The sequence below is a fragment of the Sylvia atricapilla genome, chromosome W (genome assembly GCF_009819655.1).
Source record: "Sylvia atricapilla isolate bSylAtr1 chromosome W, bSylAtr1.pri, whole genome shotgun sequence".
Lineage (NCBI taxonomy): Eukaryota > Metazoa > Chordata > Aves > Passeriformes > Sylviidae > Sylvia > Sylvia atricapilla.
The window spans coordinates 7,153,783-7,170,471 of NC_089173.1; the positions used below are offsets into that span (position 1 = coordinate 7,153,783).

Below are 16,689 nucleotides of genomic sequence, written 5' to 3' on the forward strand. Positions count from 1 at the left end.
TGCACAATCAGTGTAAGTAGTATAGAAAAAATTGGTGGCAAGAGAAAATGCTTTTGATGGATGGCAGCATTTTATTTTTCAGCCTTTTGGCTATGAGAAACCTTCTATTTAAGAGATGAGATGGAAATAATGTTTTTGAATGAAACAGTGCCATTAAGTGTATTTTCATGTGATGAGGTTGTACAAGAGCTTATGCACTCAGCCTTCATTTAAATATGTGGTAGTGAAAGGAATAAACCTTCACAGTGATCTGTGTTATAGGAGTATTTTGACATGTGTCCACAAATAACTAAATCTTTTTGTTTCTTTAGTCCTAGCTTGCCTTGGTTTCCTTTCTCCTGCCAACCGTGGTGCTTTGATGACCTGTGCAGTTGTGTTGTGGGTCTTACTGGGAACTCCAGCTGGTTATGTGTCTGCTAGAATGTACAAGAGTAAGTACATGCATTTATTTAATGTAACACAACATGTTAAATTCAGAATTGCTGGGCTGAATATATACCTCCAGCTGGAGCTGGTGTCTCAGACAGCATATCTGCTTCTTGCTGCCATTCTGCAAAGCAGTTGGAAAAAGTCTTGACCTTGAAATTGTTTTTACTTTTTCTCCTCAGCATTCAGAGGTGAGAAGTGGAAGACCAATGTCTTGCTTACAGCTCTGCTCTGCCCTGGGTTAGTATTGTTTCCCCTCATTCTTTCCTTCATTCTTAAGTATAGACAAATCTGAAGTGGAAAGGAGTTGGGGAAAAGCCAATTATGATGCTTGTCTGTGTGATTTTGTTTATGGTACTCCCAAGCTGCTGTTCCTTTTGTGCATTGCCTGTCTGTGAATATAAAGAAAAGTGAATTCTGAGGAGCTGGAGCCTGGTAGTCTAGAACACAGCTAGATTCTTGGCTTCTTGTTTTGTTGTCAGCTATGGGGGTCGGAGGAATGGGGCAAATCTCTTGCAAGGTTGTGTCACAGCCTTTGGGAATCACTGCACCAGAACATTGGAATTACCCCAGCACTGTGCTCAGTTTGGTACTGCAGTACTCAGTATGTTCCAGGTAATTCTGGTTATCATCTTCTTACATAAATGTAGGTGGTGTCCAGTTTGGGATATGGCTGTAGTGTGTATCATACTATACAGTGTGGCAAATACTGTCCTGCTTGGGAAAGGCAATAGCACTTCAACCTTTTGTTTTCTCATAGCACTTATGACCTTTTGTGAGAGTTAGTGGGGACAGGAAGTAGAAACTACTTTATTCTGCAAGTCTTCCATGTTTTTTGGTTACAACTTTGAGTACATGAAGTTATCCCTTGGTAAATATCCTTGGCAAAAGTGGAAGAAAATATTATAAATTTCTTAAGGTATTTCTTCTTAATGGCAATTAACACAAGCTTGTTTTTATTTGGGGTTCCTTTGCAGAATGAACGTTCTGCTTTGTTTTCAGAATGGGATGTTTGAAATCTTCATCTCATTGATTCAACAACACATTGATTCTCATCTCTGAGTTATTTTCTAGTTTTTGTCCAGGATGTTTAGAAAATGAGGCAGATGTGTTTAACGGAGGAGGAAAAAGCAGTTCTGGAGACAAATCGTAACTCATGCAGTCTTTCTTTAAATTCTCCAGAAGCATGGGCTACTTAATATGTGTATCTCCATGCTTATACAAATATTTCTGTTGTAGAGCAGAGCCCTTTTTAATCTCCCCTTCCCTTTGTGATACAAACTGCAGCAGCACATTAGGTCTGTTGTGAGAGTCCCTGGGGCTTCCTAAATAGGAGATTTTGCTATCACTGTATTTATTCAGACGTAATTTACTATTTATAAAGTACATAAATAAAGGAAATATTTATTGTTTTAATAGGAAACAAGGTTCAGATAAGGAGTTTTTAATTTTTTTCTGTATTTTTCCATTCTTTGTATAGATTTTTTCAGTGGCATGTTTCTATTACTTTTTAGTGTTACGTAGAGTCTTTATTTAAATAATGGCTTTACCATAGGTACCTACATTACAAGCACTGGGTGGTGCAGGCATTTTTACCTTAACTGCACCGGTGGTGAAAGGAACTAGGACTGTTGGGAAACTGGAAAATTGAAAGAAGCTACATTTATTTTAACTGATTTACATTTTGTAATACTAAGTGATATTTATTCTTTCTTGAATATTTTAATATATTTTCTGATTTTATTTTTCAGGATTGTCTTTGCTGATTTCTTCATTATGAATCTCATTCTGTGGGTGAAAGGCTCCTCAGCTGCCATTCCTTTTGGTACTTTGGTTGCTATCCTTGCTATGTGGTTTGGAATTTCAGTCCCACTAACCTTTGTTGGTGCCTATTTTGGCTTCAAAGAGAAGGTAGGACCCTTTGAATACAGTTTTGAAACACACCTGTCCTCTGTAATTGAGCCATTGAATCTCTAAGCAAGAGTTCTAGGCAGGATCTGGTTGGATTGAAACATCTGTGATCCCATGATTCTAAACAATATTTTACTGTCTTGATATTTAAACAGAGTATATATTTGTAATGTCACACCAAACAGGTTTTTTCTGTACATTCACTAGAATGAGGTTTTAATAATGTTCTTGGAGCTCTTACTTGCTTTTTGTGCTTCAGCAATACCTCGATAGTATTGCTGAGTTTTGAAGTAGTGCTTCGGAGAGGCTTCAGTTTTGTACTTCACTAGTTTGAAGTAATGCCAGACAGCTAAGAAAAAGGCAATGTTATTGGATTTTTTAAAATTTTATTTTGTTTTTAATTAAGGACTGAACAGATTTATTTTCTTTGTGTTCTGCCTTGCTGTGGTGGTTTTACATTCACTGAATTTTACTTGCTGACTGGGAGATAGGATTTTGGGAGAAAAAGGCAAAACAGGTCTCAACTTAAGATAAACAGATTTTATTAACACACACTAAGAGAAGCAAAGGAAAAGAAAAAAAATATGAATTTCTAAACTAACCTTTTTTCTTACTACAAACTCTTAATTTTCTACCATGTAAAGGGGCAAAACTCATAACTTCAGGTCAGTACTACTTGATAATTTGTGATGGCTTATGATGGAAAATATAGTTATGTTTATCAAGTCTTTATATACTAATACTAGAGAAATGTAATCTTATTTATGTTGTAATAATTCATCTCTTATTTCTATTATTTTTTTCTGCAGCCTATTGAACATCCAGTGCGTACAAACCAGATTCCTCGCCAAATCCCAGAGCAGTCATTTTTCACAAAGCCATTGCCTGGTATCATCATGGGTGGTATCTTACCCTTTGGCTGTATTTTTATTCAACTTTTTTTCATTCTGAATAGCATTTGGTGAGTATCACTTTTTTTTCCCTCTGGTTATACAAGTTTGATAATACACACAGTGAGTTTGAACATCCCAAAGCTAATAATATGTTTTTGTTTTTAATTTTAGGTCTCATCAGATGTATTACATGTTTGGATTCCTGTTCCTAGTTTTTATAATTCTTCTAATTACGTGTTCGGAAGCTACAGTTTTGCTGTGCTACTTTCATCTGTGTGCAGAGGTAAAAGTTACAGTTCTGATGTAGATATGTCTTGTAGCTGGAAGATGTTAGACATACAGGTGAGGTATTCACATACACTGTGAAGTGCTGGACACTATGAACTGATTGCATTTTCAGCCTTGGCATGCCTGTCTTAGCCCCTCTTCTGAAATGTGCCTTTTGCTTCAAAATCCACTGCTGGCAACAGATAAACAAAAACAGCTTTGATTTTAGAGTAATTTCATCTTCCTAGTGGAAGCAATACAGCTGACTTTGAAGAAAGAAAATATCTACGTGCCATGTTGGAATTTTTCTGAGCCAAATTTTGCAGAATTAAATGTGTTTCATAAGACAATGTTATTTTTTACCATCTTATCTATATTCCATTTCCTACATGATGATTCTTAGTGAGTGGTTTATTGTTTCTTTCAGGACTATCACTGGTGGTGGAGGTCGTTCTTGACCAGCAGCTTTACAGCAGTTTATCTCTTTATCTATGCAGTCCATTACTTCTTCTCCAAACTCCAGATAACAGGAACTGCCAGCACCATTTTATACTTTGGTTACACTATGATTATGGTCTTGATTTTTTTCCTTTTCACAGGTAAGCACAATGTTCAAACTAAAATTAATATAGAGGGCTCTGGTTTTGAAATGAGAAACAATAGGTGAAATTTAGATTACATGAAATATTAAATGCAATTTATGGCTCTTTAGGTGGTGTAACTTATATGATTTGTGACACCACGCAGCACAGTGAGATATTTTTTACATTTTCTTCCTAACTTGAAATTACATTTATTTATGGTAGAATTAATTTTCCTTTGTTGAATATTATATTAGCAGTGAGTTCAAACCATTATATTTTCAAAGGCCTGTTCTTGTTCACTTTGATATCGAGTATTAACTTGATTCTGGATTTTGTAATTGGTTCTAGACGTTCTGTAGTTAAGAGATATTTTCACTCTGTGTATGGAGGATAAAAGATATTTTCAGCTTTCACTATCAGCAAGTGAAGGAGGCTGGTGCTGGGGAAGAAGTGAATGTTGGCAAGATAGAGTTTTAGTACTGTTAGAGTTGTCTTACCTGCTCATTAAACCACTTCATAATGATGGAAATGTACCTTAACTGGAGGAACCAATTTGAAATATGGCTCTCCAGTGTTAGTTGTCCAACTTTTCTCATGTAACTCATGCAGACCGAGTGTCTTCTACAGGATTATTTTAATGTTCATAATCACTTGACTGAAACAATATTTTCGAGGTTGATTTGATGAGAAATCTGTGCCAAATTTACCATGTGTTAGTGAAATAAGAAGCTCTTTGAAAGATACTGGCCTTGAAAAATAGCTATGAGTGTTTTATCTTTGTGTTCATAATACTGCTGCTGTTGTATATGTAGATTTAACACATGAAGTCAGACCTTTTAGGCATCACTGCTTGGCTTCATGAAATACTGCAATGACAGAACTAGAGAAAATGCTTGTTCATATATGATGGGCTGTTCATAAAAAAGCTGTGATAGTCACTCCAAAGACTTGTAATACAGGATTTCTCTGTGGATGGTATAGTAGTTTATATTGCTACTTTTTAACAACTTCTGCCTGTTTGTTGAAAGCTGCTGTGATTACTTTGTGTTCACTTTGTGAAATGCATCTTTTAGTCAAGTGCAGTTAAATGCAGTTGAAAAAGAGTGGTTAAAATAGGTAATGAAAGTAAGTCTTAGCATCAGACTTCGTTTGTCAGTGTAGCAGTGAGAAGGACCTCTTTCATCCTTGTTTTTTCTACTACTGGTTGACACAAAGCAAAAAAATCACTGTTCATAAAAAACTGAAAATTCCTGCATGTGTATGAACAAAGCAGTTATTCTGTAGAAATGATATTAAATAACAGAAACTGTCACTTATTGCTGGTTTTTGTTCTTTAGAAATGTGTCTCTTCTAGGAAGGACAATAAAAAAATCTAAAAAGAAGCAGGGGAAAAAACATGGAGGATTTAATTTTTTCCTTTTTTTTTAATTATTAGAAGGCAAACATGGAAGTTTGCATATTGCCAGTCAAACCTCTGCTTACATCGTGGTGAAACAGACAAGCTCCAAACGTCTTCTATAATATCTGTCTATCTATATTTAAAAAAACCCAAAAACAATAGTCTGAAATGTTTTAATGACTTTTATACTAAAGCAATATGTTAATATGTGTCTGGGTTTTAGCATAGGTTAGTTGCTATCCTGCCAATTTCAATATCACTTATAATATGCAAATTGGTAGAATTAAAAATGTCCCTTTCATATATAAAATGATAATTGAAATTGTCGTGGCAGCTGCTGAAATGGTGTTAAGAACTTCAGATATGCTCATCCTGGAGTTCTCGATATGAAGGCCAGTGAGGCCCCTGAAGTACAATAATAAACTTTGCTGCTGTTATTTTTGCAGTATCGTCTTTTTCTTTTGGAAAAAACCACAATGGTGCTCCCTATGCTGCTTTTGTAGCTCATGAGGAAAGCTACTACATGGTCCTCCTTTTTTTGACATTTAATAGAACAGCTAGTCACTAGAAAGCTAATGGGTACAACGGATACATGGAGTGCATAATAAATTCTTGCTAATGCAAAATGCTGTGATAAGTTTCTTTTCCATATTTAGTTAGGTGATAGATTTTTGGGCCTGAACTATAAGCTGTTCTGGACAAATGGCATAAACAGAAGACACCTAACTTTGCTTTGTTTTGTAAAATATTCCTTAGCAGCCATTGTTTTAGAAAATAAGGGTTCAGTCCATCACAGTTTCTGGAGGTGAAGGAGTTTGCTAATGTAATTTTGCACAGTTTGCATCAATAGTGTACCAAAAATGGGACCATGATCTGTTCCATTTAAGTTAGCACTGGGTATTTTGGTTTTCTGTATTCTTGCCTACTAGGTCTCAGCAACTCTGACTGAAATATAAAGGGCAGTGTTAATACTTCCTCCATGGCAGCATGTTGTGTTACCCAGAGCATTATCAAAGGGATCATAATGCATAATTAAATAGGAACTGAATGCTTGTATGGCAGCACCGACTAATATAATCTGACCAGTGAAATCTGATGGTGTGCACACCCAAACCAGACAATTTGATTTTAATGTACCAAGTGCAGCTAATCTTTCAAGAAATAACAAGTGTGGTTGGATGGGGATAGCTACATGATTACATGTATTTTATTCGTGGAGGCAAAAAAATGCTGAACATAGTCAAAGCATGTTTCTTTACAGTGACCTATATTTTTGAACATCATTTTCACTTGTAAGTTAATGCCATTTTCAAAATTGAGTTTTGATCTTCTGGGTAGGTTGTGTTTAGAATCTAAGATTCTGAAACACCCACCACTGTGCGGTGATTGAAACCAGTATGATATGGAGAGCTTTTAAGGTACATGAGAAGTATCAGCCAACTGCAGAGTGCTTTTCTGTTTGCTTTCTTACAATCTACTCATGCTCTGAATTCTTTTTACTTCATTAAACAATAAAGCTAGAAGAGATGAGTAGAGCAGAAGAGTCTGCTTAATGTATTTTGACATTATTCTGTGCAATAATCCTTGTTTCTAATTTTGAATTTAACCTGGTTTACTAATAACTGTCCTTTACTCAGTTTGATGCTGGCTTTGTGTATAACTTCTTGTTTCTGTGTATCAGAAAGTGGTAGTATATATAGTGCAGACCAGACTATTCAGTGGAATATAAAGCTGAGGACAAGATCATCAAAAAACAATGGAGATGTCAGTGTCTCCCCACTAAGTATAAAGGGATTTTTGGACATATCCTGCTTCTTGGCTAAAGATGTGTCTTGAGTCATTTTCATATCTGGGTTTGTGAATTTTAAATGGCTCCTGCAAAAGATATTTTACCTGTACTTCCCTAGAATGATCAATGACATGCAGTGAGCCGCTGTGCACTGGAATGGCATCACTTTCCTAGGCTAGTAGGGATTATTTAAAGGTAGAATCCTAAAATATGCAGGTCACCTCCTTAGGGGAAAAATAAAGACATATCCCACAACAGTGAGTTCTTCAATGCAGACCGTTCAGGTGCTTTTTCATTCAGTTTAAGTTGGTGAGCGGTTAGGATTGGGTAAAGTAAACACTACCCAAGAAACTAATTTGTTATATTGGATTAAACCAAACAGATTATACAGGCTCATTGGAGCAATTGGTGTTAGGCTTGGTGCTGGGTCATTTGATAGAGATGTGCATGTGAAAGATATAAAAACCTTAAAATGTAAAGGAGTTTAGACCAATCAGAAAATAAATGTAATGATCTCAACTCTTTCAACTAGTGGGATATTTTATTTATTTGTTTGGGGTTTTAGGTTTTTTCTGTGGGCTTTTTTTTGTTTGTTGCTTTGTTTGGGTCGTTGTTGTTGTTATGGTGGGGGGGTGTTTATTTTTTTAAAGTACTTAGTACTAGGTATTTTTTTTTAATGGCTTTACCAAAAACACCTTTGAGTATTTGTTCTCTGTCATGTTGTGTTCATTAATGTCTGTCAGACAAGCTTGAGCTGCAGAGGTGTGCTTCTTGTTGATAGTGCTTCAAAACTTGGGTTTCAATTTGAATGTGTTTTCAAAGAGACAAATAAAAGCAACATAAAGCAACATACTGATGTGGTCTTATGTAAACCTTACCTAAATACTTCTGTTCTAATGAGAGGCTCATTTTAATAAGGGATGATTTTAATTTTGGTGCAAGATGAGCTTAGAAAAATGCTCAATACTGAAAAATGCTCAATACTGCTCAATACTGCTCAATACTGCTCAATACCTATGCTCTTCAAGAAAATACATTTCAAACCATGCAATGCGAGATGGCAAGGTTGGATTTTAACTACTGCCACTAATAATAGAAATTTTACTGGGTAGAGGTACAGGTGTAGGAAACAGTGTGCAGTTATCTGTTTTAAGATTGGCTTTAGTCAAAGTAGTTAAAAGGAGAATCTGAGAACCTGTATACTTGTCAGCACTAGTCTAAAGATCCAGAGACACTGTTTTACACCACAACAACACAGACTCTGAGATTCAGATAGCTGAAAATGACTCCTTTATTTTTGGGATGTGTCTCTCTTATATACTATTTTACACAGACCAATTTGATTGGTGACACAAAGGCAAACCACTCACATTGGTCAGACCAGAGGGACATCAAGAAGAGGTCCCTCATAGGAAAAGGAATGAATAACATAGTACAGTTACAAAAACACTTCTCTTGTTTACAGAAAATTTCCTGGGAAAAGAATTTCAGAAAACCAAAGCATCTCAGGCACAAAACCAGGGCTACAATCCAGTATGAAGTGCTGTCCAGTATAAAGTGCTCAAATCTGGAGCAAGTGAGAAATCTGTGAAATGGGGTAAAACATAGAAAATGTAGAAAACATTCTGGCTAGAATTTTCAAACAAGCCACGGTAGTTCAGAGCTATTTTTCTTCCCCAATTGCTACTCATTTGCAGATCCCTTTGACTGGCATATTTATTACTATGTAGGAAATCAGAAGCTTTTTTGCTGCTTTACCTTTTGTGGGCCTTATTGTGTTCATGGAATCACAAGCACCCCAAGGGCTGAGGTGGAAAACATACTGGATTTCAGTGGAACCAGACACTGTGCTGTGGTTCATGTTCCTAAAAATAAAGGCAAAAAATGAGCTTTTTTTTGCACTAACATAAGCAATCATGTAGGTAAATGAACTGTTCAGGCGAACCTTATAAATAATGTTCTCTTACCTTACATTAATTTCTGTCCAGTAATACTGGTTGCAATGTCAACACAACTCTGCTGACCTGAGCCTTTAGGAGCTTCTAGTCTGTTTGGCCCATGCTATTTAAAAAAAAAAAAAAAAAAAAAAAAACACTAAAACCGGTTTTCAACATAGTTTGTGCCAGCACCTTTAAACTATTCTGATCTTAGAGCATCATGTGGCTGTTTAAGAGAGGTACCTTTGACAAATGTGGGGTCTTTAGTTTGATGTTCTGTTTTTGATGTTTCTGGTCCCAAGAGCTATCTACTTATGGAGTTCGTAGGATATATTTGCTCATGGGAGGGAAGAGGAAATTACAGTGCTGGTAAGCCCCAATTATTGATGTAGAGGTAGCAGCAGAAGGAATCTCTGCTCACCAGAGAAGGTTCTGAGGTTCTGACTACCTGAGGCTGTGTCTTGGTGATGAGTGTTGCCTTTCTCTCCTGAGTTCATGATTCAAATCTGGTATCTGACAAACGTTACCACTTTAAAAGTGTCTTACTCTGCTTCCAGTACATTGGCAAAATTTTTAATAAAGTTTGAAAAATGAGCAGGGTGTACTTGGTCTTTGATTTGCTAAACAGACCTTTTTTTTAGGAGGGGGAGCTGAAAATCAATGTTACTGAAACCTGTGAAAATCTGTTTCTAGATAAAATGCTTGTTCATAGCATGAAGTCTTCAAGTTCTGTTATGATGGAGGCAATGTTTTATAGAAAACTGATGTATTATAAAGATTCAGACTAGCAAGGATTGGAGGAAAATATGTGGATATAGTGTGTGTTGCCATAGTAAGTTGTGGCATGCTCAGAAAACTATAGTAGCCGTCATTCTTGGGATAGTTGTACATTTTTGTTATAATAGTATACTTTTGTTCTAGAACAGCAGATAAATTTTTAAGGTATCTAATCTGTTAAACATTTGAAAGAAACTGCTTTCAAAGCCATAAAAGACTTGGAGTGGGCTATTTTATAAAAACAACCAGGAAGCAGAGGCTGAGAACCATTATTAGGACAAAAATGTGAGAGTAAGGCTTAGAGTGATAATGCTGGTATTGGAGTATTTGACACAGCAGGAAGAAGTGAGATATGATCACGAACTGCGAAGACTTAGTGATGTCAAGTCTACAAAGGAATTACATCCCTTGTGTGGTTGGTGTCTGATTTCCTATCAACAGCCATAAATCTGCTGTCTCCTACTGTTTCAGAGAATAACAACTGCAAACTTGGAAGAAAAGGGTAATCTGTGGCATAAAATAATAGTAGATCAAAAAGCCTTTAACTGAAAATATATATGGTAGCATGAGGAATGTAAGAACTGGCATACAGATGATAAGCATCCCAAGATGGGTTGCTTGCTTGGGAAATGTGTAGATGTGGTCTGAAAGACAGAAATGTAACTCATGTAAAAAAACCCCAAATGCCTAATAAAGAATCTTCTAGTTATTAAGTCAGTCACAATAGTGAAAGAGATTGGACCTGATGTTAACGTGGGCTGTACAGACAGAAAAGGATAATATAAAACTGGAGGAGCTGAGTGCATGATCTTGTGAGTGCCTGCAGTGGAACTGGGAAGGGCTATCCCAGGGCTAGCATGTAGCTGTATCTTTGAGAGGGAATTCAGTGCAATTGTGATCTTCCCTTTTTTTATCTGTTAAGGGTTAACATCTCTGTGGCAGTTTACAACTAGGTAAAAGTGTGAGGAGCAGTGCATTGCTTCCTTTAGAGGCTGAAGACTAAATTGACTGGGACTCTGTCTCCTTGCATATGAAGTTTTTAAAGTAATTTAAAAGTAAATGTGATGGACAGTGTCTTTGCAGTTACCCAATACTAGTGATTGTTGGCAAAACCCACAAATTTGTTCATCAGTTTAAAAATAGAAAATTGGTATATACTAATCTCATTGTGTTTTGGTTTGTCACTGCTGCTTTCACTTGCTGCTTGCTTCCAGCTGCTGTAGCACTCAGAGCATTCCTTTGCCAAAAGTGTTGCTGTTTCTTTTCTGCAACGGCGGCGGCCTGGTCTTTAGGAATGACAGCATGGCGTACACATGCTCCTGTGTCGCCGGGCTTAGTAACACGCTTACGCCAATTTGGTGGACGCTTACAAGCGTTTATTATCTCAAACATTCAGTTTAAATACTCTGGGATTCTTCACTACGTCAGAGGGGTCTTGCTACACGTCCTGAGTTAGAAGGGAGAATGGAAAAGTACTGGCACATGATAGTAGAAGCTTACATTCTTGTGGTGATAGCTTATCTTTGGGGGGTTGGAGTGTTCTCTGCTCTTCCCGTTACAACTGAGATCTTCCGAGCGCCTGTCCCTATCCAACCACATCTCCCCCCCCCTCTTTTACAAAAGAACGAGGTAGTCATATATATATATATATATATATATATATATATAGGCACTAAATGAGGTAGAAGGTTAGGGTTTAATAAGGGAAAAAGAAGTTTGGAAACCTGAGTAAGTTTTTGCCAGGCAAGTTTGGAAAATCTCGTGACTGGCAATGTTCTTTGATTAATTCACAGCATTTCATGTTGGCCTATGAACAGAATGTTAGTCTGTTCTAGGCGAGCTTTGACAAATGAGACTATCTTGTTCAGCAGGCATGGTCCGAAGGTAGCAGCTAAAAGTAGCATTGCCAACGGGCCTACCAAAGTGGAAATTAAAGTGGTTAACCATGGGGATTGGTTAAACCTAGATTCGAACCAGCCTTGCTGAGCTTCCCTATCTTTCTGTCTCTGAGCCAGTCTGTTTCGGAGTTCTGCCATGGAGTCTCTGACAACTCCGGTGTGGTCCGCATAGAAGCAGCATTCCTCTTTCAAGGCGGCACACAGGCCTCCTTGCTGCAATGAACAGGAGGTCCAGTCCTTGCCTGTTCTGCAGGACCACTTCTGAGAGCGAGGAGACTGACTTCTCTAAGTAGGAAATAGATTTCTCAATTCTCTGCAAGTCCTCGTCTATGGTCATTTGTAGCTGAGACAGACCTTGATGTTGCGTTGCTAGGGCCGAAACACCTGTAGTCGTTCCGGCTGCTCCTAGGCCGAGCAACATTGCGGTAGTTATACTTGTCATTATCTCTCTTTTGTGGAGTCTGCTGGATTCTTCGAAGAGGTTGTACACTTCTTCGTCTGAGTGGTACAGGACCCTAGGAACAATCAGAACTTGGACACAGAAGTCGTTAGAATCATTGAACTTGGGAAGAAATACACAAGGACTTACTCCAGATCTCTGACAAACCCACATGGCTGACGCAGACTGAACTACCCACTTATTGTTTTTTCTGCTGGGCTTTACAACTCTGGTGCAGACATTCCCTTTTCGCTCAGCTAGGGTTGCATTACCAAAACATCTGCCTCGACCTGTGACTTGACTCAGGGTAATACCTCTGCGGGGTGTGTCCCATCTGCACTGGTGAGGTGCATCAGCTGCGGAGTAACTGAATGGGGTGTTTAAAGCAACTCCTTCATAGAAAGGGGGTTGGACATCATAACAAAGCCAACAGGAATTGGTTAGGTTAGGGTTAGATTCGTTCAGGGATAGGAAGGTAGCTTCTAACATACGAAGGATTGGGTCTGGGTCTGACCTGGCTAAACGGTCTATCTGAAGGGCTTTTGCATCGCTAGTTGGGATTTTGGTGACGCTTGTGGGTAAGGCTTTGGGGTAGGTCATGTTTCTCTTTGTCTGCGTGCTTTTAATCACCTTGTTGGGTCCAACCGCTCGGGATGCTGATGGTTGGAGCCTGGTAATTTGCACATTCACTCACTCTTTCGACCCTTGAAGGACCACTGTCCATGCTTTACCCACTGTTCAACTAGGATGATTTGGCTTATGGAGGGTTCTATGTGACCCTTTTGCAGTTCCCGTTCAACCAGTTCTAATAATGCTGCCACTCGAGGCTCTGACAGGGGCCACTGCTCGACCCATACAGGGTCTGATGATTTCCAAGTCAATTTGATTGGCAGCAGAGGGTGTACGGCAGTGGCCCTCATTATAAATTTGTGATTCTGACTCCGAGCATAGCCAGGACATCCCTTCCTATTAAGGGTGGAGAATCTTGCAAAATGTAAGGGTAAATTGCAACTGTTTGTTCTGGTCCCTTTTTTGTGTGAAGTGTTATAGCCACCAACTGGGTGCTTTTCCATGCCCTGGATTGTCCCCTCACCCCGTTCACAGGAGGGACTTCTTTAATTTGCCGGGGAATGCATGTATTGTAGCAGCTGGTTTCCACTCAGCGCATGCTACCTTTATTTTGCCCCAATCAGTGAGTTTGTACTGAGTTTGTTCCCTTACATTGTTAAAAGCTTTGCTCGGTTTCGCTGGAAACCTCATAAATTCTGTTATCTCCGTTTCTGTATCGGACTCGGAGCTCTCTATAGAGCTAGCTGCGGAGCTGTCGCTCCACTCATTGACGGAAGCAGACTGCTGGTAGACTTCCGGTTTGCTATGCCTTTTTGTCGGGCTCGGCCCCCGTTCCGCCTTCCGCGGGTGGGTTCGGTCTTCCCCTCGGGTTCGGCCCTGTTCCGCCTCCCGCGTCCAGCCCCTCCCCTCCTCCCGGGGGTGGCGCCGGCACGCCTCTTGGGGGCGGTCCCATTCCCACCCCCTGGGCTCGCCCTGCCCCACCCAAGGAGGGGTTTCTCCCTTGTATGGTAGCATTGGGAGCGGTTTCCGATCGGGTATCCGCCCCCCCTCGCTCTCCCGCGCGTGCGCTGTGAAGACCGGCAGGTCCGGACTTCTACTAGTCTCTCTCGCGCGCGCGCTCGCGGGGGTTCGCGCTTCCGGGTTTTCCGTGCCATACGGTCGGCGCCATCTTGGCTATATGGTGGCGGCGGCGGGGCCGCCACTTGCGCTCCGGCGCCGTCTTTTTTCGTGGCGCTTTTCGCTTCCCGTGCGAGCTCTCCCCAGAAAAACCGCGCGCGTTCTTCCGCCCGCCGCAACGGCTCGGCGGTTGGTGAAGCCGCGATCTCAGGCTGTGGGGAGGGGCTGCTGCCCAGCACGCTCGGATCCCGGAGACGGCGGCGACAGGGAGGAACGGTTGGGAAAACCGCTGTTTTTTCGGGGGGTTCCGTGGGGGTTTTTGGATCCGGGAGGTCCCGCGGGAGGGTCTGAGGGTCTCCTATGGACTCCGGGGGGTTCGGGCATGGGCTCGGAGAAGGGTGTAACGTGCCCGCTCCCCGCATGTTCCCGCTATTAATTTCGTTATCCCCGGGGGGGTCCATGGTACTGTAGCCCCCCCTTTCTGCTGCGTAACGGCAAATAAACATGTTTTCGCAGCATTCCAAGTTTCTTGTTCTTCTATTGCTTTCCGCAACGCTTTCTGAACTTTTCCCCATGCTTTTAAAATTTTTCCACTGCCGGTGGCTTTAGTATCTTCAGCCAGAGCAGCAGTATAGCTCTCCCACCCCTCTGATTTTAATATATCAACAGGGCGCCGTATTGCGCCCAAATCCAAAAGCCTTGCAATAGCAAGATATAAATCCCTTTGGTCGCACCGTATTCCCCAGTGGACCTCCATTAGACTTACAACCTTCGCTAAGGCTTCCATGCCGTTCGCGGGTTCTTGGGGCGTCCCCCTGTCTCCTCCGCAGTAGATCGGGCCAGCCGCTACTGCCGCTGTCTCCTTCCAGGCGAAAATCCCGTCCGCCGAGGTTTCTTCCTTTCCCGGGTTTCGGCACCACTTGTTGCTGTTTCTTTTCTGCAACGGTGTCGGCCTGGTCTTTAGGAATGATAGCACGGCGTACACATGCTCCTGTGTTGCCGGGCTTAGTAACACGCTTACGCCAATTTGGTGGACGGTTACAAGCGTTTATTATCTCAAGCATGCAGTTTAAATACTCTGGGGTTCTTCACTACGTCAGAGGGGTCTTGCCACACTTCCTGAGTTAGAAGGGAGAATGGAAAAGTACTGGCACATGTTAGTAGAAGCTTACATTCTTGTGGTGATAGCTTATCTTTGGGGGGTTGGAGTGTTCTCTGCTCTTCCCATTACAACTGAGATCTTCCGAGCGCCTGTCCCTATCCAACCACACAAAAGGAAGTAACAGGATACACAGAAGAAGAAATTTCTATTCTCAAGTATAAATAGAGAACAATGAATATAGAACTGGGACAGGTGAATTTTTCCAAGGCCTAGTTATGTGTCATAATTCATAGATGGCAGTGAAGCATTGTAGACCTTAAAAACAGGTAGGGGCTGACTGGGTGTGTTTTTATAAAGTCAGTTTCTGAACTGGTGCTTGTGTCTCTGCTCATAGTGGTGGCAACACGGTCATCAGTAGCTTAAATATACGTGAATCAACCTGGTCCCTAAAAGTCATCTTTGATCTAAATCAATAACCTAGCCTGGGGATGAATGTCTGTTGTTAAATTTAAGAAGTGCTGTTTTTCTGTATAGTTAGCTGGATTACAATGTTGCATTCTGTCCTGCTGGGAAGTACTTATTAGATTTCTCTCTCAGGGGAAACTGGAAGATAAACTAACCTTTTTTACTTTCTTGTTTCAGGGACTATTGGATTTTTTGCCTGCTTCTGGTTTGTAAGTAAGATTTACAGTGTTGTGAAGGTGGACTGAAAAGCTTCAAAGTGTCTTTTGAACATATCTCCCTTACTGTTTGATAATTTTTACCATGTATTGAGAAACATCCTGTGTAATTATTCAAATTTGTAAAAATGGAAGACAACATAAAATACAGATTTTTATTGAAGAAAATGGCACTATTGCCATCTTGATATAAACAAAAATGTTTACATCAGTATACTCATTGAACATGTTAATTATAGTAATTAAAAAATTATATCCAAAATTTGATTTAGAACAAATAAGAATTCTGTGAACTAGTTTATTTGAAAAATGGACTGCATTATATGGTCCTCCAGCTGAATTTCCTTGTGACTAAGGTTTGGGTTTTTTTGTTACCTCTTTTGGTTAACATTTATATACCCTGAAAGCCTGGGACTATCAAGTAAATCTATGTAAAATGTGAATTTTTTAACTTAACTATGATTGTACATATTATCCTGCACCTTCTTTACAACTAGGTTATCTTCTTACAAATGTACATGCATTTAGTGTAATGTAGACTTTATTAAAAATATCAACACTGGTTTTTGTTCAAATAAAACTTCACAGCACCATCTGATGTTTTTCCTTTCTTGTTAATTAGATCTTCACTACTTGGACACAGGTCATATTAGTTTGACCAGTTGATTGGTTTTGAGTTTTATATTGTTTATAAGCAGTTTGATTGTGGCTTTGGCTGCAGGTTGTGCAAGGACTGGTGGGTCACTTGATTCCATGGCAATAGGATGGGCAGGGGCTTCTGGACCTGTGCTTTCTCCAACTTACCTCAAAATATTTTTTTCTGGGCAAACCATAACTTTCTATCAAAGATTAACCCTCTTTTTTTTCTTGTAGCAATCTGAAACATGTCTCCTTCTTTTTC

The 16,689-nt window shown here is 39.8% G+C and overlaps 1 protein-coding gene across 1 annotated transcript in view; it reads left to right on the forward strand.

Moving 5' to 3' along the window:
* LOC136373372 (transmembrane 9 superfamily member 2-like) overlaps positions 1–15,971 on the forward strand; it is a 30,218-nt gene extending 14,247 nt beyond the window's left edge. The window contains exons 11-17 of the mRNA XM_066338280.1: positions 312–431; positions 609–666; positions 2,178–2,337; positions 3,147–3,298; positions 3,402–3,513; positions 3,925–4,096; positions 15,751–15,971. Coding sequence (XP_066194377.1) covers positions 312–431; positions 609–666; positions 2,178–2,337; positions 3,147–3,298; positions 3,402–3,513; positions 3,925–4,096; positions 15,751–15,818 — 842 coding nt within the window. The 3' untranslated portion in view covers positions 15,819–15,971. The remainder of the gene's footprint in view (positions 1–311; positions 432–608; positions 667–2,177; positions 2,338–3,146; positions 3,299–3,401; positions 3,514–3,924; positions 4,097–15,750) is intronic.
* Positions 15,972–16,689: the final 718 nt, after the last annotated feature.